Source organism: Lethenteron reissneri, chromosome 6 (assembly GCF_015708825.2).
Source record: "Lethenteron reissneri isolate LAM-NWPU_2019-01 chromosome 6, ASM1570882v1, whole genome shotgun sequence".
Classification (NCBI taxonomy): domain Eukaryota; kingdom Metazoa; phylum Chordata; class Hyperoartia; order Petromyzontiformes; family Petromyzontidae; genus Lethenteron; species Lethenteron reissneri.
Genome location: NC_083784.1, coordinates 5602476 through 5628693, shown reverse-complemented (window position 1 = coordinate 5628693; position 26218 = coordinate 5602476). Strand labels below are relative to the sequence as shown.

The 26218-nt window shown below is 51.3% G+C and overlaps 1 protein-coding gene across 1 annotated transcript in view; it reads left to right on the top strand.

Moving 5' to 3' along the window:
* Window positions 1-24479, top strand: part of LOC133355132 (intersectin-1-like) — a 55634-nt gene extending 31155 nt beyond the window's left edge. Inside the window, 12 exon segments of the mRNA XM_061572453.1 lie at window positions 1372-1563; window positions 9847-9968; window positions 11219-11325; window positions 12210-12393; window positions 13327-13425; window positions 13874-14041; window positions 15110-15319; window positions 16711-16832; window positions 17578-17660; window positions 18483-18566; window positions 19119-19292; window positions 19820-24479. Of these exon segments, the coding sequence (XP_061428437.1) occupies window positions 1372-1563; window positions 9847-9968; window positions 11219-11325; window positions 12210-12393; window positions 13327-13425; window positions 13874-14041; window positions 15110-15319; window positions 16711-16832; window positions 17578-17660; window positions 18483-18566; window positions 19119-19292; window positions 19820-19974 (1700 nt within the window). The 3' untranslated portion in view covers window positions 19975-24479.
* The last annotated feature ends 1739 nt before the right edge of the window (window positions 24480-26218 follow it).

Below are 26218 nucleotides of genomic sequence, written 5' to 3'. Positions count from 1 at the left end.
CGCATAGTTGCAGTCACACATGCACAGTCACACGTACATTATAGATGGGCACACGCACGCATTTTTACATGTGCACAATCACACATACACAGTCACAGGTGTACATATTGTGTAGGCACATGAACATTGTCACAACAACAACAACATTCGCCATTCGCCACTAAGTGGCGGTGACGTCACCACGACGCTTGTGCCAGGCCATGTGCACCTTGAGGCCACGTGAAGTGTCGAACGCCCGCTGGCAGGAGGTCACGGGGCAGACCCAGCAGCTGCCACGGGTCGACTGACTGAGATGACCGAGATGACTGGCTGAACATTGTCACATACACAGTCGCACACACAAAAGACAAAGATCCCCTTTATAGGCATCACAGACTCTTCGGGCAAGTGCTGTTAGCGAGCACCTATTAAGGCTGGAACGGCACACGGGGTTGTGGGTGGCCAGCACTATGTCCGACCGCCTTTGACTCTCCCGTGTTGATGTTTACACACCGCACAAGGCACTCATTTGAGGCTGAGTCGACATAGGGGATGCCCAGGACCGGTTCAAATAATTGACCGTGATCGGGAATCAAACTCGTGTCACCGGGTTCATAGCGCAGCTCGCTAACCGTTGCACTACCACTCCCCCAACATATACACGCAGTCAAATGCACACAGGCACAGGTGCACACGTGTACTCTGTGCGCGAGTCCACACTCATGCGTATGCCCAGAGAAATGTGCTGCCTTTTTTAAACGCTTTTATTTAACTCACTTCGTCTGTTGTATCCTCAAAAAAGAAATCTTGTAACTCAATTTTTACACACTTCCCAATGCGGTATCGACTGCAAACTTCGTATAGGTATGTCATACTGATGACAACACGATATTCTATCATAAAAAATCCAAAACATATATGTTTAAACTTTTTACACACTTTTATTTAACTTATTGTATGTGTTGTCGTATCCAAAAATATTGTAACTCAATTTCAACCGTATTCCCAATGTCGTATCGACTGCAAACTTGGTATAGGTATGTCATACTGGTGACAATACTATATTCTATCATTAAAAATTAAAAATATATATATATTTTTAAACGATATTTTTTACGGCTCTAATTGTCCACGCTCAACAGACGTTGCCTGTAAATCACCACGTGGTCCCTTACGTCACGACAAGCCTCGGGGAGCCACGCCCAGGGGCGGGGGATGTGGAAGGAGGGGAGGGGGGAAGGGGGTAGGGGAAGGGGCAGCTCGAACAGTACATTTCATTAAAGCGTGTTTTTTTTTTAAGTATTTTTAAATATTTTATGGTGGTGGTGGACGTTCTGGTCGTCCGCCTGGCTGAGGTTGTCGCTCCCCCCACCCCCGCCCCGCATGTCACAGTGTGCCAGGTGATCGGTGTGTACGACTATGTGGCGCAGAACGAGGACGAGCTCTCCTTCTCCAAGGGGCAGCTCATCGGCGTGCTGAGCCGCAGCGACCCCGACTGGTGGAAGGGGGAACTCGGCGGCGCCGTGGGTCTCTTCCCCTCCAACTACGTCAAGCAGACGACCGACACCGACCCCAGCCAACAATGTGAGTCCGTTTAACACGTAGGCTTTCGCGACCAATATTATTCATAATCAACGTTTTTGGGTTTAGATCGCGTTATTTATGAATGTGTCGTAACCCTCCACCACCCGACACGGCCAATCAGTAAAAAAGTGTCACGTTGACAAAAGACAAATTAGTTCACTGCTTTAGCCCACCGGTGTGTTGAAGCGCGAAACCACAACATTTACAATTTGAGTACGATGTTGTGGTTTCGCGCTTCAACACACCGGTGGGCTAAAGCAGTGAACTAATTTGTCTTTTGTCAACGTGACACTTTTTTACTGATTGGCCGTGTCGGGTGGTGCAGGGTTACGACACATTTATAAATAACGCGATCTAAACCCAAAAACGTTGATTATGAATGTGAGTTCGCGCACGCAGGACACGCGGCCCCGCGCGGGCCCTGGGGCCACTCTGCCTGAGCGACCCGCTCTCCCGGCAGTGAAATCTCACTACTGTTGCACATGGGGGGCAACCCTGAGTTGTATCCTACTTTATAACCAAAGTACTTAACAAAAAAATCTGAAACGATGAGAGAAATTGCGAGAAAAGACGACAGGCAAGGACACAAGAATGCCGTTCGCATCCTTGCACAGTGGTCTTTAAGCTTCTCAACCCTGCTGACGAGAGAAATCGGCGTTTTTTTTGTTCGCCTTCGCTCGATTAACTCACCGAGACATTTCATTTGGTCCACGGAGAGACCGCGCGCTGTGGCCGTCACGGCCGGGCCCCCCCGACGCCACACAAGGTGACGTGTGCTGGTCTGCCTCAAGCGGCTTGCATGGCGGCATGGTCCTTAGCTAATCATTGTGAAGCTATCACATTGCATTTGCTACGTTGAAAATGTAGAAGCGGCAACGTTGAACTGACACGTCACCTTCATATGAAGCAAATTGTTTGAAATTTTTAAAGCACCATTTTGTGTAGCAAATTAATCGGGTATTTTTTTAACGAATAGGTTCTTGTGAAAAGGACAGCCATGTGACGAATGCTTTGGCGAGATTTCATTGCCTCAAGTGGTGCTCAGGAGGAAAGTGATTTTGGTGTGGCTTCTACTCTGACGACAACAACTTGCCATTATCTGCGCCGACCGATCGTGGCGTCAGATCGCACTGCCTCATGCGGCTGACAAAGGGGGCAAGCTGGGTGGTGGTGGCTGAGATGTCAAGCACTTGACAGCACCACTGAGGTAGAGCACTAGCCCTGCCACTGTGGGCATGAATCCACTCAGCCACTTGAGATTAAACCAGACTCTCAAGTGCCATAAATTGATATTTTTTCTGGTTTTTAACGTGGCCTCATGTAACACAGCACGGAGCAATAACGTGCTTACACAGCCCTGCCATCATTCAACTGCCGGATGAGGGCCTCCCCACGCTGTGCCAGTCATAGGGGTTATTGAAAGCAGGGAGCATAGGCATGGGATTATAAAGGTACAGCACAAGAAAGGCTTAGCTACTTTCCTCTTTGCTGCCCCACCACGTAGCCGCACAGCAGGCTATGACAAGTGGTTATGCGCGGAGGTCGCCCATCCCGTGTAGATATGTTTAAATCGCCCTGTGAGTGCGGGATGCGCACTGGTGCGTGTGACCGCGTGAATCGATGCTGGGTGCAGAGGTTGCGGTCTTTGTAGTCGTTCAGTGATGGAGACACCGCTGTGAACTGCTGTGGCCTCCACTCTGTTTCCTAGCCAGCAGCAGTGCATTTGATGTGCGCCGGTTGGCTGCACCATGTAGGACTAGACACTCGCGGTGACTTGGGCGCTGGTCTTTGAAAAACGCTTCTCCAACTCCGGCTCACACTTGACTAAAACGCACAGTAGTCACTCGGAAACGGAATTGATGTCACCCTGCGGCGAATGGGAAGGATTTTGGCCGTGTGCGCTTGGACATCTCCAGCCTGGACGGGCCGCAGTGATGCGAGGTGCTCCTGTAGGCTGTGCAGGAAGAATGGTGGTCAGCTTGCGCCTGCCACATCAGTGAGTCTCCCCATGACAAATGCGTTCTGCACGCGGTTGTGCATGCCAGCCAGACATTCCTCGTATCGGATTCTGTAATGTGCCTCCATTACAGTTGAATACATTTAACCAAGAGGGGTTAACAATCGCTGCTATGGTTGTAGATAATTGCGCTACACAGGAAATTAGTGATGGTGTGAACACTGGGGATACAGTCGTTGAGAAACTGCAGGGTGGGCTGGCAGCTGCAGAAGAAGGCTGGGCAATAGGGGCGGTCGTGGTGGATTCAGCCACTAAGCAGCGAAGGCCGTGGTGGCAGGGAGGGTGGCGTGAACACAGCTCGGTCACGCACTCCAGGTCCTCGTGGGACAGAACTCACTCCGTTGGGCAACACTCGGACGTAGAAAAACGACCGGCTCCTTTCCTACAACCTGAACGGCACCAAATCCTGTGGGTTGCTGTCACACGAGGGGTGGCAGCATGAATAGCCGGCTTGAATTTTGTTTTTGTTATTAATTTTGTTTTGCGCTTCCATCCACGTGTGTGTGCTCACGCCGGGGTCTGTTTATTGCAACGTGTGATTGCCTGCGGTGATTTCCTGTGCCGAGTTGTTGACAGTGGTGGTACTACACAGGGCGTCCTACAGAGGGGAGACCTCTTAACTTCTTCTTGGATTCTTTCGGTAAAGTCACGTAGAAGGGAAATAATACAAATAAAACATAATAAAATAATTCTTACGACGTTTCGGCTACAACACAAGCAGTCGTCCTTCTTCACCTGAGGACGGCTGCTTGCGTTGTAGCCGAAACGTCGTGAGAATTATTTTATTATGTTTTATTTTTATTATTTTATTATTTCCCTTCTACGTGACTTTACCGAAAGAACCAAGAAGATGAATCCCTGCAGTCACGAAAGCTTTAAATCGAAACCTCTTAACTTGTTTCTGCTGCAGCGTAAGTCCCAGTGCACTGCAGAGCTATTGTGATTCACGGCTCTTCAGTGCTGGTGGAGAACCTTCGTAGATCTATATTCTTAGGTTCTTTCGGTAAAGTCACGTAGGTAAAAAATTAAAATTAATAAAAGTAAAATAAAAATAAATAAAAATCACGACGTTTCGGAGGCAACACAAGCTTCCGTCTTCAGGTGGAACCGTCACAGCACAATTGCTGTATCAAGTAAATGAGAGATTCTAAGAGATACTACCCCATATATACTGGTGCTGTGACGGTTCCACCTGAAGACGGAAGCTTGTGTTGCCTCCGAAACGTCGTGATTTTTATTTTATTTTTATTTTACTCTTATTAATTTTTATTTTTTACCTACGTGACTTTACCGAAAGAACCTAAGAATATGAATCCTTGCAGTCACGAAAGCTTCAAACCTTCGTAGATCTGTCTGGGCTGGTAGGGTGGGTGGGTGGGGGGGGGAGTGGTTGGGTTTGTGGTTGTAGTTGTTAGTGAGAGTGCTGCACTGTGGCGCACCCAGCCAAACAATTTGGAGGTAGGCAAGTTGCAATACAATTATTAACGTTGAATATGAAATATGCATCAAGAATGGATCATTATTTGCTTACAGCTTTAGATTAATGGAAATACTCCAAGATGGGCTCTGAATTTTTGAGAGTGGGGAGCAGAACTGCCCCTTCTGCCCCTGCCCCCCCTGGGTGCGCCTCTGGTGCTGCGTGCGTGTCGGTACGTCCGTGAGCGCGCACGAGTGTTGTACATGTGCATCCTGCCCCTGCTTGGTTTGGCTCATGATTTTTATTTGCTTATTTCTCTTTGTGTTCTCCTTCTCTCTAGGACCATGTTTGTGTCCCCTCTCCCCTGCCCGCGCGTCCGTCCACCCGTCTGCCCGCCCGCCGCAAAGAGACCCACTATATCCCCATTTCACTGCCACCGGATTGGTTGCCTGGCCTTTAAACTGAGAGCAGCAACAGCAGCAGCAGCATCAGCCCTTGTGATTTGCTGACGGGGAAGTCCGGGGAGCAGCTCTGGGACGATGCATATGATGCTGTGCTGTGGCAGCACAGAGAAATAGTGGGTCTTTTTGTGACGGCCCCTCCCCCGTCTGTCCACTCATTACCAGTATCTGAATGTATCTCTTTTCAAAATGAATCGTAATAAGAACAAAAAAATCATCGGAAATGCATTTTGCTTTTTTCGCTAAAGCCTTTCTCCCATTTTAAATTTGTATAGACTTAGCACACGAGTTGGTGACCACCGAGGATACGTTTCAGAAAGACCCACTGTACGTTGGCGTTTAGCATCCATGTTGATCGCGTCCTTTGCTTGCCGATGTGTTCACTGACGTGCTTCGAGGTACCGTGCCGCCGTTCTATCTGCGCTGCCGCCGTCGCCGCTGTCGCGCTCGCGTCGTCGTCGCGCTTGCGCTGCGCACCATCGGCCTTCACTGCCGCTGGCGATGAGCGGATAGCATCGCCGGGCCCTGGGAGCGAGCCGCCATGCAGCGGTTTACAGTGATTGGTACGAGTTGCTCGCTCGCTCGCTCCACGAAGCGCGTTTCACTGCCTCGACAGCTCGGAGGCAGAGGCATGCGCTCGGGGCCAAACGCGCAGTGCGCAGCCCCCCGTAGAGAAATTCTCATGGATGTTCTGATGATCGGTTAGAACATCTGATCGGCCGCCGGTGTTCTGATAACGCACGTACCTAATGTGCCTCATCTGCGAGGCTCGTGCTGAAGCCGTGCGCGCCGACGGTGAGGGAGGGGAAGGGGAGTGACCTCTTGCATATCGAGGAGCTGGTTCGGCGTGTGGCGATGTTACCGCCAGATTAAGTTGGCTAGAGTCAGACTTGCGCCGCCCTTTCTTTTCGTGACTCGTAGCCAGCGCCCGACATCGGGCCGCGTCAACAAGCGTTGTGTGGCGACGCACACACACACACACATGCGCGCCTCCAGTTTTGCATGAGTGTCATTTTTATCTCGTTTCGAAAAAGAAAAAAACCCAAAAAGAAGAAAAAAAAGTTTCAATGATTGTACCTTCATTAAAACACGTGGCTATGTAGGAGTGGGACGAATGTGGCTGTACACAACAGCGGGCTATAGTGACGGTATAGCGAGAAACACTAGGCGGTGGGAGAAGTGGCAGCAGAAGGGCCCTGACGATTACCGTTCGGTGTCGCAGATACTCGACTGGTGCTTTCACACATGGCCCCAATGCCACATTGGTTTGACCGCCTGCATCATTTCTTATCATCTGATGTAGCCAGTGCAGCCAGGCTGCTGGTAAGGGTTGGGGGAAAAAAATCTATCGATATTGCTGAGGATGCCTAGGCGTTGACTTGTGATGATGGAATGTATAACAAGTGCTTTCCAACGCAGAGGCTGGGCTTGATCTCTCCGTTAGGTGTTATCCGCATCAGGTGCTGTTCGAATGCGGCGCTGTGGTGTCCGGCTCAATCTTAGCATCGGTGCAGCCAGTTTGTCTCCCTGCCACCGTGAGGGTGGTTTCAGCAATGTGGCCTTCCCGGCTGTGGGCGCTGCGCAGGGTAAGGTGGTGGGTCACCAATGACTGCACAACAACAAAAAAACCCATTGCATTAAGTTTGGGACTGCATCTCTTTGGGCAACATCCCAGCTCTGAGATTAAACTTTTAGTTGGACTTGCACAACGAGCCTCACCCTAATGTGCAGAGCAAGTGAATAAAAAAAGTGCTGCTCCCCCTAACCGTGTGGGACAATGAGGTAACTTGAAGGGATCTTGGAGGTAGTTTTGTGATGTCCACTTTCGTGGTCGTTCTCTCTCTCTCTCTCTCTAGCGAACGGTTGCTCTGCAGTGCGAGGAATCCGAATCGATTCTCGGTCGCATGAGCACAAAACCTCCCCTCCCCAGCTGCCCGGGCGCCCAAACCTCGCGCGCTCAGCGCTCAGGTGGCGTTTTGCTCCCACGCACGCGTGTGTGTGTGGGCACACGCGCGTGCTCTCCCAGAGTTAGGGCAACGGCACACAAATGCGTCTCGCAAGCGTTACTACAATTGGCCCCCATGTGTGATTGCACAAACGTTAGTTAATATGGTGCTCTGGAGACGTTTGTGAGTCCACGTTGGCAAGCGAGATTTTTTTTGTGTCTTCGCTTGCTCGATGCCCGTGCAACAACACTAAAGCTTTGTTCACTACGAACACTTTAACGTCTCTGCTGTTGCCTTGAGAGTGTCAATATGCTGGCCCTGCGCTGTCAGAGCCGTGCCCGGCATCGGGCCGATGAATCCAAGTACACTACAGTGTTACTGCCAAGGGGTTGCGCCCTGCTCGTCAACTTGTGAGTGCCCTCGCATGCCCTCGATAAACGCTCGCTTGTAAAGTTCGATTTGGGTTGGGATGCGACGAATCACAGCGGCAGCGGGGAGTTGCGTCCGATGGGAATCCCCCCCGCAGTTTACATGCACAGTGTTTCGACGCAGGAATTCGGTGTCCGTGTCGCCAAGGGTCACACGTCCTTTGCCCCCCACCCACCCCCCCACGTGTCGCGCGTGTAATGCATTGCTTAGATAAGCCCTGCACACGCCCGAGACCACAGCGTTACTTTAAGGGGAAACTTGTATTCTTTTGTGTCAGCCTGTGTCGAGGGCTTACATTTGCAAGCTGACTACAGCTACAGTATTACTGCACACGCGTTAGTTTAAATGTTGCAAAATTGCTATTAAATAATTATAACGATGAAAACACGTGCTTGGAGTGTCCAATTAAACATTGTTGTCCGTCGATCCTGATGCAGAAAGTCTACTTACATAGATCGGTGATTGTCATGTATTTTCTATGCGGTGACATAACCTGTTGGCACATGTTATGAGTAAAACAAATGGTGGATCTGTATTCATACATTGTATAACATTAAAGAAATTATTGCTTAAAACTATTAAAGGTTATATAACAAGATCCTGCACACAGTGTCTTTTGTGTATCGACGGGCGCGGAGGCGGCCACGGTAGTACCGCCAGTTGCCTTGTGGGTAGAGCTGGTCTGCAATCCGATTGCTCGCGTAATCGATTCCTCTGCCGATTACTCGACTGATTGGATAACAGAAAAACATTTTGGGGAGGGGGGGGGAGCCACCCCTTCTCACATGTGCCACTGGATGGGAAATGATGGGTGGGGCTTGGTGACGTCATCATCTGTCACGTCACGTTCGGTGTGGCTTTTTGGATGGGTTTCCGGCCTTCTTGAGGTGTTGGGATGCCCGCTATACGTAAAGGGGGTCCGGGTAATTGGCCGCAATAAAAATAATCGAGTACGATTTGCCGTAGACCCAGCTGTACTTGAGAATAAATTGTGCGACTTACGGGACAAATTTCCCATTCGACATTTAAACCACAAGACCTCAACATTGTTATTGACAAAAATTTAATCGAAGCATTTTAAGAGTAAATGGGATTTTTTAAATTTAAATCTCGTGATTTGCAGGTGCAATATTTTGTTGGTCATTTTAAAAAAAAACAGAGAGCTACCGTGGCAGATGTGGGGCCTGGGTGGTGAGGTGTGAGCGAGCAGGTGGTCTTGTGAATGGGAAGAGAAGGTGAGTAGGCGGTCTCGGCAGTGCATGGCTTGCAACACGGTCGGTGAGCGAAGAGCTGATCCTGGGAGATGGGAGGAAGGGGGGTGCAGACAGGGAACCTTTGGCATGGAAACAGGATCAGTGAGCCCAGCCTGCAGTAGACCAACGTGATTTGATATTGTCATCATGCCACCATTGATGTTATTTTAAGATCATTATCACACCCGATAACCAATAGTAGTATAAGGATGTGCTGCTGTTTACGCGGTGTGGACTGTGTACACAGCCGCAGTTGTGAGACCCTTGGCAGATGAGATATGGGGGGGGGGGACACGGGCTAACCCACTCGAGTGGCAGGTGTCACCACGAGGGCTTGACAACGTTGCCCTTGGGCCCTGGACCCTTGGGGCTGAGTCATGGGCGGACGTAGGAGCGTGCGTGTGCACGCACACCCATTTTGACCTCGCCTCGATGAAGTCGACCTCACGTCGCTTGTGTACTTTACTGCGGCGATAGATGCTGGCCCATGTGTTTTCTCATTGGAGTCCACGTGTCACCGATAGCATACCCAGAGGTTCCTCTGTACGTATTGGTGTGCGTGCGTGCGTGTCTACGTATGTCAGTGTGTGTCTGTGTGGGATGCCCTAGGTCTGTAGGTCGACTCGGCCTTAAATGACTACATTGCGCTGTGCGTAAGCATCAGCGCCGACCTTTATAGGTGCTCACCCTTAGCACTGTCCTTGGCAGTCTGTTAAAGGCTACACGACGGAGGGTCTGCATGTGTCGTGCGTGCGTGCAGGGTGCGCCGACCTCCACGCCCTCGACAGCCTGCCGCCAGCGGAGCGCAAGCGGCAGGGATACATCCACGAGCTCATCCAGACGGAGGAGAACTACATGAGCGACCTGACGCTGGTCACCGAGGTAGAGACGGCGCCACAGGACGGCGCTGGGCGTGCGGGCCGGGCTGTTGCGCCGAGGGTCGGGGTGAAAGCGCGCGGCGGTTCCGTTTCGGCAGTGGCGCCATATTGGACGCTGAGATCGGCTGTCTGGCGAGGACTTTGCGTTTTGCGTTTCCAGGACAGTTTGTTGGCTCTGTAATCAATTAAGCCAGATTTGTTTAAAAGTTATAACTCTGGGAAGGTCTGTTAATCCTAAAAGACCGGTGACACGAGTTTGATTCCCTCTCACGGTCAACACCAGTGACGATTATTTGAATCGGTGCTGGGCCTCTCCTAGGTCCACTCGGCCTCAAATGAGTACCGAGTGCAGATCGAGGTGGCTTAGCGGGAAAGCGTGCAGCTCGAAGTTGCCGGGGTCCCAGTTAAAATCTTGGTTTGGGGTCGACTCGGCCGATAATTCCTCCCGAGTCGGTCAATGAGTACTACTTCATGGGGATGTCAGCAGTGACTGCAAGGATTCATATTCTTAGGTTTTTTCGGTAAAGTCACGTAGGTAAAAAAATTTAATTAATAAAAGTAAAAGAAAAATCACGACGTTTCGGAGGCAACACAAGCTTCTGTCTTCAGGTGGAACTGTCACAGCACGATAGCTGTATCAAGTGTATCAAGTGAGACAGCTATCGTGCTGTGACGGTTCCACCTGAAGATGGAAGCTTGTGTTGCCTCCGAAACGTCGTGATTTTTATTTTATTTTTTATTAATTTAAATTTTTTACCTACGTGACTTTACCGAAAAAACCTAAGAAAAATGTCAGCAGTGGTTGTCCTATGTCCTATGGATAGACCCACCCCTGCCATGGCAACGTGTAAAGTACGACTGGCTCAGGGCTGTAAGCAGGAGATCGGCATCCATACCTTAATGCTCATTTGAGCGGAAAATCTCTTTGGCAGAGAAAAGACCATCCTTCGTGTGGCCACCACACGTCTGCACGTAGCACTGCCTGTGGCATAGTTGGATAACAGGGAACTCATGCCCAGCGGTGGTACTAAACGTGCCGCGCTTGGCTTTGATCGTAATCGTAACAACATTGCCTTTCGTTTGCTTTGTCGCACGTTACACGAATTGGAACGTCTGCGTGCAAGTAGACGTCATGTCATAACCATCCCGCAGCCGGTCCCTTCGCTGCCCGCGTGTGCCGTGTCGCTGCGTCGAGTTACAGAGCTCACCCCGAGATAATTTCCGCCAATTGTTGCGAACGCCGCGTTGACGCAGGTGTTCCAGAAGCCCATGGCAGAGTCGGGCAGTCTCACCGAGGAGGAGATGGCGATGATATTCGTCAACTGGAAAGAGCTCATCATGTGCAACATAAAGCTGCTCAAGTGAGGACGTGCTCACGCGCAGCCACTTCACCGCTCAGCCGGTCACCCACACGGATCGCTAATCTGACCGCTGACCCGACTGGTGGCCTGGCCGCTGACCCGACCGCTAACCCGACCACTAATTTTTATCGCTCACCGATACACAAACTCAACCACGAGCCAAAACTGCGACCGACATCACGTGCTCCTTAGGTGCAGGTGAATAAGGCACCGATGAATGAATGAAGCACAGGTGCGTGAGATGGCGGTGAATGAATGAATGAAGAGTGCGTGATTAAATTAATTAATGATTGAGCGAGTAAGTTCAGTTCTTCAGTTCAGTTAATTTATTTGGTATAACCCTGTGAGTCATGCGGCTCTTGACTCGGGTGCAACCGCAACAAACAAAAACAGGATCAAGAAAGATTGTGACTACGCGCAACAGAAAGATCCAGGAAAAAACAGCAAAGTCTTCCAGAAAAAGCAGCGTATATCAACGACGTGTGGAAAATCCCAGTGGGATGCAAGTCAAACAATAACAACCATAAGACAATTTAGATTAAAGTTATAACTCTGTACTACAACAAACAAATATGGCTAAACCAAAACGTTTTCGAAATCACCAAAATAGAGCTATAAAAACAATGTAACAGTGATCATCGGAACTGTGATTCAAATGTAACAATAAACGATATACATAACATATACGACCAAACTTTGCAGCCATAGCCGGCAGCATGAGTAAGTGAGTGAGTAAACGAGTTAATGAGTGAACTCATTAACGAGTGAGATCTTGGTGCGTGAATGAGCGAGAAGCACCCAAGTGAGTGACTGAATAAACGAGCGATTATGCATGAGCGAGGCAGGTGCCTGCAGCATCACCGCCCGCACCCCTCCTCTCTCAGGGCTCTGCGCGTAAGGAAGAAGATGTCAGGGGAGCGGATGCCGGTGCAGATGATTGGGGACATCCTCACTGCGCAGCTGCCGCACATGCAGCCGTACATCCGCTTCTGCAGCTGTCAGCTCAACGGGGCCACGCTTCTACAGCACAACACGGACGAGCAGCCCGAGTTCAAGGACTCTCTCAAGGTGTGGGCGACGTTGGGGGGGGGGGGGGTGGGGGGAGGAGGCGGTGGACGCCGGGATGTGGACGGAGGTTGAGGAGCAGCTCGGGCGATGCAGGGCAGCTCGGTGCTGTAACTCGCAGATCGGAGGGCATTAGGTGCCAGGGTGGCTCAAAGAGGTTGGGGAAACTTAGCCAGAGCACCGCTGCGATGCTGGGTCTGACGCTGGGCTCTTTAGCTGCCTTTGATCAAGCCGGGTCTCAAGTGTAGTGAGTTGATGATGGTTGCAACCCAGTCACACAAACAAACAAAAAACCTTGATCACATTCAGTTTGGTTCTGCACTCAATTTGGATAAATTTCAGTTCTGAAAAAAGGAAATCCGTTTGACCGTCATGTGACGAACATTACTGTCGGTGGAGGAGCAGTTTTCTAAAGTGCTGCCCTCCCTCCTGTGGGGGAACAGAGGTCACTTGAAGCGATGCCGGGGTTATCTCTGTGACATCTTCTGCGGGCCGTTTTGTTCATACCGAGGGTTGCGCTGCTCTTAGAGAGTTCCGACCGCACTCTTAGTCTCCTGACTGGGCTGGTACAACGCGGCGACGGTGCGGAAGGGAGGCGCTGCCGGGAGCATCGGCGACACACGTCTCGGGCATGGGGACCCGTGCATCGATCCGTCGATGAAACTCGATTCACGATCTCACGTATATATGTATGCTGAACTTCTTTCGCACCGTACGTCGCCAACCGTGATAATCGGGAAGTGCGGTTGAAGGACCACAAACTAAACACAAAAATCGGTTCTAAAGGAATGAGACTTCAATCTAGAGAATCGATTGCGATATGATGCTGTCATTTGCCGTGTGTCATCACTTCTCACGTGTTTTAATCCGGTAACGAGCGCGGAGTCGGCGGATCCGTGTTTCCGGCACTGACGCCGGCTCTGTTGCCGATTGCAGAAATTGGCGATGGATCCACGCTGCAAAGGGATGCCTCTCTCAAGCTTCCTGCTCAAGCCCATGCAGAGAATCACGCGGTACCCGCTCATCATCAAAAACGTGCGTTGCCGCCCCCTCCCTCACAGCTGCGGTGCGTGTTCGAACCCCTTGTTCACAGCAGTCCCCTCCCGGTCCTACCCACACCCCCCTTAGCCGTTGTGTTGTGATCTGTCCCCCCACTGTCAGAAATGTGCAATCCACTCCACGCACTCTTCACTGCTCGCCCCTCTTCTCTCACCCCTCCTCACCGCGTGCGAGATCCTGGGGGACACACCACTCGCCGCTCACCTCTCGCCCGACTCTCCTGACTCTTCTTCCTGCTCTCACCCCTTGCAACAACAACAACAACAACAACCGCCATTCGCCACTAAGTGGCGGTGACGTCACCACGACGCTTGTGCCATAGCCATGTGCGCCTTGAGACCACGTGAAGTGTCACCCCTTGCACCCCTGTTAACACCACCGTCGCCCCCATCACCTCCCTCACCTCTCCGCCCTCCCGGTCCAGATCCTGGAGAACACGGGGGTGGAGCACCCCGACCACGCTCACCTGCGCTCGGCACTGGAGAAGGCGGAGGAGCTGTGCTCGCAGGTGAACGAGGGAGTGCGGGAGAAGGAGAACTCGGATCGGCTCGAGTGGATCCAGGCGCACGTGCAGTGCGACGGCCTCTCTGAGGTGCCTCCCCACACTCGCACAAAGACCCGCAGACTCGCACAGAGACTCGCATACTCGCACAGAGCCTTGCAGACTCACACAGAGACTCGCATACTCGCACAGAGACCCACAGACTCGCACAGAGACCCACAGACTCGCACAGAGCCTCGCAGACTCACACAGAGACCCACAGACTCGCACAGAGACTCGCATACTCGCACAGAGCCTTGCAGACTCACACAGAGACTCGCATACTCGCACAGAGACCCACAGACTCGCACAGAGACCCACAGACTCGCACAGAGCCTCGCAGACTCACACAGAGACCCACAGATTCGCACAGAGACCCACATACTCGCACAGAGCCTTGCAGACTCACACAGAGACCCACAGACTCGCACAGAGACCCACATACTCGCACAGAGCCTCGCAGACTCACACAGAGAACCACAGACTCGCACAGAGACCCGCAGACTCGCACAGAAACCCACACACTCGCACAAAGACCCGCAGACTCGCACAGAAACCCACATCCTCACACAGACCCGCAGACTCGCACAGAAACCCACACCCTCACACAAAGACCCGCAGACTCGCACAGAGACCCGCAGACTCGCACAGAGAACCACAGACTCGCACAGAAACCCGCAGACTCGCACAGCACATGCATACATGTGCATGATATTTCGTCCTCGTTATTCAGACATCCTGCAGTCCACCGTGACAGTGCATGAACCAGAGGTCGCACCGCCTGGCGGCTCTGTGTGGACTGCGGTCGGGCGTGCTCGCACGGCCCACGTCACCCTCCGCCTCGCGCTCAATGTGGCAGCTCAGGCAGCGGAGCAGCGAGCGGCTCGCGATCTTCCGATCACACCCTGGTCGGGGACCGACTCAGCCCATCATCCCTCTGGGGGTCGATAAATGAGGCCAATTTGTGAGGAAGTCAACGGTGGTTGTCCTATGGATAGGATCACCCCCACGATAGGAATGTTGAAAGTCCACCTCTGACATAGCGCTGTATAGAGGAGATCACTTTGACTTTTGACTTCAATGCAGCTGTCTCTCTCTCCCTCTCTCCCTCTGCTGCAGCAACTGGTGTTCAACTCGGTGACAAACTGCCTGGGGCCTCGCAAGTTCCTCTACAGTGGGAAGCTCTACAAGGTGAAGAGCAGCAAGGAGCTGTTCGGATTCCTCTTCAACGACTTCCTGCTGCTCACGCAGGCCGTGCGCGCGCTCGGCGCTGCCGGAGACAAACTCTTCAGCCGCAAGTCCACCCTGCAGTACCGCATGTACAAGACGGTGAGCCCGCGATACTTCCACCGTGGCACGCAGGACTCCCTCACAATAGTAATAATATCCAGGTGCCTGCCTTGCCTCCACCCACCCTCAACCAGTATATATATACAAGGACTGTTTTCTTGGAATTTCTCTCACTTGATACAGCTATCGTGCTGTGACAGTTCCTCCTGAAGACGAAAGCTTGTGTTGCCTCCGAAACGTCGTGATTTTTAAATTTCGATTTAAAGCTTTCGTGACTGCAGGAATTAATCTTCTTGGTTCTTTCGGTAAAGTCACGTAGAAGGGAAATAATAAAATAATAAAAATAAAACATAATAAAATAATTCTCACGACGTTTCGGTCACAACGCAAGCAGCCGTCCTCAGGTGAAGAACAGGTCTGTCGGAAAGACAGCGTCTGACAGACCTGTTCTTCACCTGAGGACGGAAGCTTGGGCCGAAACATCGTGAGAATTATTTTATAATGTTTTATTTTTATTATTTTATTATTTCCCTTCTACTTGACTTTACCGAAAGAACCAAGAAGATGAAGTCGTGATTTTTCTTTTATTTTACTTTTATTAATTTTAATTGTAAATTTTTTTACCTACGTGACTTTACAACAAAAAAAAACCTAAGAATATCCCTCAAGCCCGTCGCCTCCTTCTCAGAGCGTGCCGCGAGGACGCTCCGACTCTCTCTTGGCGTAGCTCCGACTCTCTCTTGGCGTAGCTCCGACTCTCTCTTGGTGTAGCTCCGACTCTCTCTTGGCGTAGCTCCGACTCTCTCTTGGTGTAGCTCCGACTCTCTCTTGGTGTAGCTCCGACTTTCTCTTGGCGTAGCTCCGACTCTCTCTTGGCGTAGCTCCGTCAGCGCGGTGAACGCTCTCCCCTTTGGCTGCAGCTCCTTCATTCCCCTCGTTCGCCGGTCATCCGCCCTCTCTCGGCATGTCCTGCCCAAGCCCACGGACCTGATTTCACAGTCAGTGTGGTGCATGCAGAGTTCTCTGAGCCACGTGTTCTTGTTCTTCTTCCTGACACTGAGTTTAATTGCAAGCGCGAATCTTTGCATGCTGCTTTGCACACCGTTTAGCTTTTGTTGTATTTACTGGTGCCCGTGTAGATTCACAACGGGTAGGAATCGATGCCTAATCCGTGACGGTTGTGGCTCCCAGCCTGGCGCTGATGAGAGGCCACATCCGGCACACCACATCCAGAATACCTCTCACCACGGCTGTGGCCATCTACCGCAGTCGACGAGCAACCCGGAAACTTATCCCGGGAGAGATGAAGCCACGGGAGAAGTTCTCTGCCGCCCCACGGCCGTTTTATAAAGCGTCTGTGCCGCGCCCGTGTCATTGCCCCCATGTCCCCCTGCGTCCGTGGATGCCCGCTGCCCGCTGCCCGCTCACAGCCCATCTTCCTCAACGAGGTGCTGGTGAAGCTTCCCTCGGACCCGTCGGGCGACGAGCCGGCGTTCCACATCTCCCACATCGACCGCGTCTACACCCTGCGTGCCGAAAACATCAACGAGAGGTTTGGGGCGCGCGCCACCCTCGGCTGGCGGTGCACCCCCGAGAACGGGGGGTGCACCGGACCCCGCCTCTCGCGAGACGCACGTCCAGAGGGGTTTCCTGCGCGAATGAACATTGGGGCATCGATTCTCATCTCCCGTTCACAACCTTTGGGCCAGTGGTAGAAATTCGGCATCTTTATGGCAGGGGCGAGTCTCTCCGTAGGATGGCCACTGTTGAGTTCTCCCACAAATTGGTATTCGTTTTATCCACCTCGGAGGGATGAAGGGCTGAGTCAATACCCAACCAGGATTTGAACTCGCAACCTTACGATTGCAAGCCGCTTGCTCTACGGCTGAGACACCCAGCTTGTAATTTTTTTGATTTTCTGCACTTCAAATGCAGAGTTCCCGAAAGTGCAATTCTTGTTTCATGATGTGATGCCGATCGGACAAGTGGCATGTTTGGAGGAAAAACGAAAAATTACGAAAGTTAAAAAAATCTCTGCACGTGGACATTTTACACATTCTACCCCATTCATTCACACACAACCCACATACACCACACGCATAAATATACACCAAACATACACTACACATTTATAATACATACACATGTACCACAAACCATTAAAATAACGTGTTCACCACACACACCCACCACACACATACGTGTTTACCACACGTGCTCACCACGCACGCGTGTTCACTACACACGCGTGTTCACTACACACGCGTGTTCACTACACACGCGTGTTCACCACACAGGACCGCGTGGGTGCAGAAGATCAAAGCGGCATCGGAGCTCTACATCGAGACGGAGAAAAAGAAGAGAGAGAAGGCATACCAGGGTAGAGAACTCACACACACAGAGAGTGTGTGTGTCTACCATGGTAGAGAACTCGCACACAGAGTGTGTGTGTGTACCAGGATAGAGAGCTCACACACACACAGAGTGCGTGTGTGTACCAGGGTAGAGAGGTTACACACACAGAGAGAGAGTGTGCGTGTGTGTGTGTGTGTACCAGGGTAGAGAGGTCACACACACACAGAGAGTGCGTGTGTGTGCGTACCAGGGTAGAGTTCACACACACACACACAGGGAGAGTGCGTGTGTGTGTACCAGGGTAGAGAGCACACACACACAGAGAGAGTGCGTGTGTGTGTGTATACCAGGGTAGAGAGCACACACACACACACACAGTGTGTGTGTGTGTGTACCAGGATAGAGAGTTCACACACACACACAGAGAGAGTGCGTGTGTGTGTGTACCAGGGTAGAGAGCACACACACACACACAGATAGTGTGTGTGTGTACCAGGGTAGAGAACTCGCACACAGAGTGTGTGTGTGTACCAGGATAGAGAGTTCACACACACACACAGAGAGAGTGCGTGTGTGTGTGTGTACCAGGGTAGAGAGGTCACACACACACACACAGAGAGTGTGTGTGTGTAGCAGGGTAGAGAGCACACACACACACAGAGAGTGCATGTGTGTATCAGGGTAGAGAACTCGCACACACAGAGTGTGCGTGTGTGTGTGTACTAGGGTAGAGAGCACACACATACAGAGAGAGTTTGTGTGTGTACCAGGGTAGAGAGGTCACACGCCGCGTTTGTAGCGCAGCATAGCGCTAACCGCTCACACGTGTTGACGCGTGCGTGAGCAGCTCGGACCCAGCGGACGACCGGGATTGGCCGGCTCATGGTGAACATCGTGGAGGGCATCGAGCTCAAGGCGTGCCGCTCCAACGGTGAGGCCGGCGCGGCACCACGACCTGGTCGCACGCGCTGAGGGTGGTTGGGATGAGGCCTGTGATGTCCCCAGCGAGTCACGCATCGAAACTCCAAACTCCGTGACTAAGCGGCCGTCCCTCGTCTCACAGACACCGCGCTCTGCACTTAAACCACCGCCTGCTCCGTGAACGTGGAGCTAAGGAGTCGCTGGCAGTGACCTATTATATCTGTCCCTTGCATTGCTTTGTACGCGAGTCTGTAGATCTATCAGTACGCATCACCGATCACTGCCCCACACACGCGCTTCTGTAGGAGGTACAAAATGGAATTCATCCTGTGACCCCAGAAATGCAATCCAACAGGTTCTTAAAAAACGCAACAACACTCAGTCACCCCCACTTCCCACTTCCATCCCTCGCCCGGCCGCGTTCCAGATGTTCGCCGGGCGACTCATGAAGCCGTCCACCGGCTCGTTCGCCAACCTCGACACGGACAGAGAAACATTGCCGACGGACTCCCCGCCACGCGACAGAATGCACGGTGTGTGCGTGTGTGTGTGGCGAGCGCAGGGAAGAGTAACCCGTACTGCGAGGTGACCATGGGTGCTCAGTGCCACATCACCAAGACGATACAGGACAGCGTGAACCCCAAGTGGAACTCAAACTGCCAGTTCTTTGTCAAGGACTTGGAGCAGGACGTGCTGTGCATCACCGTGTTCGAGCGCGACCAGTTCTCACCGGACGGTAACCGAGCAAGGCGCTCCACACCGCACAGCCACACCGCACGCCACACCACACCGCGCGCGTACGCCACACCACACAAGTACACGACAAACACAAGCCACACACAAGATATACTATTCGCACACACACGCAGACCGCGTACAATATACCATACATACGCACCACTTGCAAATATAACAGCATGCACACAAACCATCTACACGCATACAATCTACACAACATGCATCTCATACAAACACCACTTAGACATACCAGCACACAAAATGTACTGCAGGCACATACACCAAATACCACATTCACTACACACCACACATAGTACACCCACATACATAACACACACACACAGATCACACGCTCACCAGTTGACAGTCATGGTAGTGGTGGTGGTCACTGTGCTTGCTAGTGGTGCTGTTGACAGTCATGGTAGTGGTGGTGGTAATGGTCGTTGACGTGGTGACGGTGGCGGTGATGGCGGTTGAGGTTGTGACGACGACGGCGTCGGTGGTGGTATCCGCTTGCGCGCACAGACTTCCTGGGTCGCACGGAGATCCGCGTGGCCGACATCAAGCGCGACCAGGACACCAAGGGCCCCATCAGCAAGAGGCTGCTGCTGCACGAAGTCCCGACGGGCGAAATCACGGCGAGGCTCGACCTGCAGCTCTTCCAGGACGGTCGCGAGTAGCCCTCGTCACCACCGTCCGTCCGTCTCCTCTGCCCGGTCCCCGCAAGCACTGGGGCCACGACGCCCCCCCCCCACCCACCCAACCCCCTCGCATCCCCCCACCCAAACGATAGAAAGCCCCGCGGGCTCCCGGCTCCCCACACCCCTCTCCTCGCATCGTGGCCCACGACCGCGGCGGCACGGCCCCGGCCTCCTTCCCCCACCAGTCATTCCACTGTCCCTCGCTGGCGTGCGCCGTACCCGCCTGCCTGGCCGATCTTGGCCGTAGGAGGCTGCCGATTTGATAAAAAAAAAGAAACCCGGCTACGGTGGACCGATTTGCAAAAAGGGTTGATCTCGTACTTTATTACAATTTTTGGGGAAACTTTTTTTCTTACGATATTTTTGCTTCGAACAAAATCGGTCCATGGCAAAACGTGGGTTTCAAAACCGGCAGCCGAGCGCGCACATCGGTCGGGTTGCCGGGTGTGGTGCTTGCCGCACGACATCCCTTGTTAGCAGCACAAACGGGGGAATTGTTCATATTTATGAAATGTTCTAGTCATTTGTTTTTTTATGATTAATATAAATATGATGATGATAATGATGAAATGGTAATTGAGTGCATATCAAGGGCCTAAGCCAGTTGGTTTGTGGACAGTAAGAGCAGTCATTTTGCCCGGTAATGGCCATACACATGTATATACACTGACGGTATACGGTATATACACTGGCAGTATAGAGAGCTGGGATGGGACCCATTCAGTGCGACTCGCTGCTGCGGGTTCGCTGTGGTGGAACGTTGCCACCGCCGCTCTATGTGAGCAACGCAGGGTTGGGTCTCGTTAATATTTTACTTGTGTAATAGTGTCAGGCGAGCCTCACTAGGAGGTGCCGTGCGTGCGTGTGCGAGTCTGGTGTGTGTGTGGGTGTGTGCATGTGTGCGCGCGGTGTCGCTGCTGGGATCCACAGTCCGCATTCACAACTCCGCGCCCGGCGCTGCCAAAGCAAGGGGCGACCCACACGTGTATCCGACGGCCACGTCACCGAATCATTCCCCCCCCCCCCCCCCGCATGTTTTGAGCCTGCTGGACAATATTACAATTCTCTCCGGCGTCGTACTTTCGAGAGTTAGCGTCAGGCGGGTCAGTGCTGAAATCCTGGGTGACTTAACAAATCACTCCAAACACATTTAGAATGGGACTTTGTGCCACGCGTGGAGCCACGGTCGCGATGCCACCTGCTGCCGTGGTGTTCGTACGCCGCGCTTTAGTTTGGGCGCTTGGTCTGTGATGCGATGAAAGTGCCAACTGAGAAACCAATGTTTACAGGGCCCAAAGTAGCCACGGCTGACCCACGTGGCGCGAGGAAGTGCGGCACTGGATTGCGCTCGGCAGCGCTGCCAGCAATGAGCGGCAGGCGGGAAGCAGCGTGCGCTGTGGCTTACGAGGAAGCGTCCGTTGATTTGGCAGGCGCACGTGCGCTACATAATCTCCGATATAATTACATGATCACCAAACCCTGCCGATTGAAACGGTAGGCTTCTGATTTTTAAACCGTCTTACCGCATACCAATTTTTTTTAAGGTAATCATAACGCTTCATAATATTTTTGGGAAATACTTGACACAATTTTTTATTTTTAAATTGGTACTTGGTAAAAACTGTTTACGAATCGGACACTTCAAGATAAGTCTCGGCAAGGAGTCGGCGCCGGATGACCAGGTGACAGCTTTTCACCAACGCCACTATTATTACTCTTTGGTTCTTTCGGTATTATCACTGTTACAAGCGTACTCTTCGTTTTTTCGGTAAAGTCACCAAGTAGGTAAAAAATGAAATTGAAATTAATAAAAAATAAAATAATAAAAATCACGACGTTTCGGAGGCAACACAAGTCTCCGTCATCAGGTGGGACGGTCACAGCCAGATTTGCTGTATCAAGTGAGGCAGGGATTCCAAGATGCAAGTTCTTAAATACAAGCTCACTTGATACAGCAAATCTGGCTGTGACGGTCCCACCTGATGACGGAGACTTGTGCTGCCTCTGAAACGTCGTGATTTTTATTAATTTATTTTTATTAATTTCATTTTTTACCTACGTGACTTTACCGAAAAAACTAAGAGTATGAATCCTTGCAGTCACAAAAGCTTCAAATCTAGAATGTTACAAGCGTACTTGGTACAAAAAAACACAAAAGTTAATCCAGCGCTGTGCGCGATTGTGATTATCCATAGCGAAAGGAGAGCCGGCTTCAGTTTCGTCCCTAAGGCCACGTAGGCCTCAGCGCAAACATTTGTCAGGGCGCGTTGGAGTGAATGCGGAGTGCACGGATGGGGATGACGGTCCCCGTTCACCCCCTTCCCCGTACAGCGGCGCCCGTTTGCCCATTTGGTGTGCGAGTCCTTCGTGTTTACTTATTGCAGCACTCTCCTTCGGATCAATGTTTGCACATGGCTGTCATGTCTAGCCAATAATTTTTAGTTTTATGATTATTTGACGGTGGTATATTGTAAGTGATGATCGCAGGTTCGCCTTCACGTGTCCTAGAAGAGTTGTCATTGATAGCTTTAAAAATGGAAGCTGCGTTTTGGAGGTTTGACGGTCGGGTTTGGCAGAGCCACCTGTTCAGGTCCTTCCAACTCAGCCACTCTCCTCCACAAGGGGCCACATTTAGAAAAGGAAGATTTTTCTTTAAAACGTTGTCAGCTGACTGTTGCTTTTGGATAAATGCGTTCATTTGGAGGGAAAAAAGGATCAAAGTAGATTTTCTTAGAGGGAGGGAAATGCAATCCCTGTTTTATGTTGTTAGAATCGTCACAGCTTGCCAAGAACCATCCCTCTAGATTTCATTCTTCCCAAGTTTGCTTCGTGTGGTAGAACTGACTCGGCTTGAAATCACAGCCCATCTTGGCTGCCCTTGCAGGTCTCTGGCTGTGGCAATGGGGTGGCAGTGAAGCAGAGGTCGCAACCGGGTACCCGATACCCGTACCTTACCCGGCTACCCGTACCCAGCCGGGTACGGGTAGCCGTTTGCGACCCTGGTGCGGCCGGGTACGGGTACGGGTAGGCCGTGAGTCACTGGTGAGTAGCCGTGAGTCACTCATTTCGGGTAGGGTACGGGTAGGGAACGGCTACCCGTACCCGGCCGGTTACGGATACGGGTACCCATTTGCGATCCTGGTGCGGCCGGGTACGGGTAAGGAATCGAAACCCGTGTGCGACCTCTGCAGTGAAGTGATCTGTTCGGAGGGCATGGAGCCCTGCTACTTCTGCCTTTTATTCGTGCAGCCAATCGGTGCCACCTCATTCGACATTTACCAACCTCACGAGTTTTCACACAGATATATGAAGTGTAAAGCAATAATGTGGTTAGTGAGTGTTAGGGTGGGGGGGGCAGGCTTTTAGGGCTGGGATAAATTGGGCTAGGGTAAAACGAATCGTTTTAATATAAGGGCTGATGTCACATTGATAAGTTGTGCGCAAGCCAAGCCTGATTTTGCGAATAATTGAATATTGCGTTGAGGTAATTTCCCAGAATAAGCTATGAGCACAAATCAAAGGGAATTGTTGATCTTAATTTAAGTGGAGAACCAAACATTTCTCTTGGCCAAGTCAGCCGGAGTCCACGTCAAGGTGGGGCAGGCGGGAGCAGAGGTGTCCGTGCCTCACTGGTGTCGGCTCCGATGTAACTCAATCTGGCAGCTGGTCACCCAATAAATATAGAGCATCGCTACATGAGATGCAGATCTGCAGAATTGTTTTGGGAGTTATTTATTTAACAGTGACCAATGCTCCAGGGTGATGGAAGACGCGGCACCTTGTAGTCCCGGCAATCGTGAGCTCTGGAATCGAACTAGCCTCTCCGGGACTCCTCGAAGACACCACCGGCCGATTCTTTAGCCGTCTAAGGATTTGCATCTTTCAGCACTCGTTTACTGTAGTTGATCAATTAACAGCGTCAGACGTCAATGTTTGCTTCTGCAGTTTTTAAAAGCAACATTGAAATTGTCTGCAGCGATGGCCTCGCTGCAGTGACCCAGGCTATCGGGCCGTGCTCGTGTGCAACCGTACGGGCGAATATGTTCGTGGCCAGGGGCGCGGACCTGTTCACGTGCATCGGTGTACGATCGGTACGCGGTGCAGTCCGTTTACCGAGCCGTGGCGTCACCCCCACTCAACGTGGTGGGCCTGCCTGCCTGCCTGCCATTACCAGTGATTGTGCCGAGTTATTGCCAGCAGTTATCTTTTGACGGAATAACGTGAACGTGCATTCCTTTTGTTCCGGGCAGGGGGCGGCGCCAAGCCACGTATCACTCGCGTCCTCTGGTTGCATCAAGACGCTTTAGTTTGGGCTAATGATCACACTCCCACGGGCTTCGTAGAAGCTTTGGAATTCACTCCCAGCAGCTGTCCCCTGTGCAGTACGACTGACTGCCCAGCGTGAGAATCGTGATCCTGTATGATAGATACCGGCCAAGCTGTACATTGCCGTCTTGATCCAATAAAGTTCTCATTGGTAATGAGTCGAGGCTCGTGTGTGTGTGATGGCACTTGTGGCGAGTGAGGACGTCAGGACTGCGTTTGGTTTTCCCCGAGTGCGTTGGGTCTGCTGCCATGAGGGGCGGTTCTAGAGTAGAACCATTTGTCTCGTGAATTATTAAAGTGTGCACAGTAAACTATTTACTCATCAGACATTGCTACATTATTACCCAGGGAAAGCTCAGTCTCAAGACTTTCAGGAGGGTCCTGCTAATTTTTTTCATCACATTGCACCCCTCGGTTATCTGCAGAGGTGCCTGAACAGTCTGCGAACTCAACCGTGTATCATATTACACCCGATCCTGCCCATCTGCGAGGAACTCGGTAACTGCCCCTGGACATGTTCGTCTCAAGTCTCGTAAACCCCTCTGGGATTACTGGCACGAGCACTCGATGGATCGGCTTGCTGTATGGTGGAAGAGAGATGGAGTTCGGCGTGGATCAGTGCTTGGTGCGAACACACACTAAATAAATAAGGACCACGATTTGACCTCGCAACATTCCAATTTATGCCACAGTAAAAATGGCTACATACGGAAAGTTGGAATCGGGAATAACCAGTTGAAGCAGACCAGCAGGTGCATTGATTATCACTGGTCAACACACTTTTTCTGACATGAGGTATTCCAACGGTTTTAATGTAATTTTGGGGTGCTGATTCCAAATCTGATATCAGTTTTTGTCTATCACATCAGGTTTCATTTATGTTATTTGATACCTACGTGACTTTACCGAAAGAACCAAAGAGTTTGAAAAATAAATGTTTGGGGGTCACGACATCTGCACCACCCTTGTACACTGATCACCCTTTATTGTCACTTGTGTATCATCAGTCATGGTCAATCCACTGCTGGATGAAGGCCTCTCACGATCCTACAAAGTAATAATCCACCCAGAACCTGAACATGAGCCGATTCCATCGCCCCATCTCGTCCGCGGGTATACACTCAATATTCAGTGGCAGGCAAGCAATTGAAAACTGCCAATGAGACTCGTGGTTGAATAGTAAGGATTATCCATGGGAAACGTATTTAAACTATTTTAAAACTATATTTTAATTTAAACACATAAGGCCCACTGAGCTATTTCAGAAGCGACCTGGCCACAAATGATAGCTCAACGATGTGGTTCATCATTTTGAAATGTACAGCAGCCAAATACTATAAACGCGTGATGTTGATTCTTAAAGTGGAGGGAAAAACCGGAGGAGCTGGAAAAAAATCCACGCGACCACGGGGAGAGAGACACCGCAAACTCCAAATATTCAGCAGCAGGCGTCAGGGTCGGGATCGAACCCACGACCTCCTGCATACCAGGTGAGGTAGTTAACATCTCCTAGCCACCGTGATGATGATGAGATAGAGACACGCAAACTCCAAATCTACAGCAGCAGGCGTCAGGGTCGGGATCGAACCCACGACCTGCATACCAGGCGAGGTAGTCAACATCTCCTAGCCACCGTGATGATGAGAGAGAGAGAGACACGCAAACTCCAAATCTACAGCAGCAGGCATCAGGGTTGGGATCGAACCCACGACCAGTCAATTTAGTAAGGTTTGTCACATGATCGTAAAATAAAAAAACATGCCAATTCGTCACGAGTACAGCACACCGGTGTGTTGGAGAGCAAATCCACAATTATGTCACGGCCAGGTAAATGTTGTGTTTACGTGACAAACGTCACTGATTGATTGTGTCGGGGGTGCTGGCGGGTTTAACGACA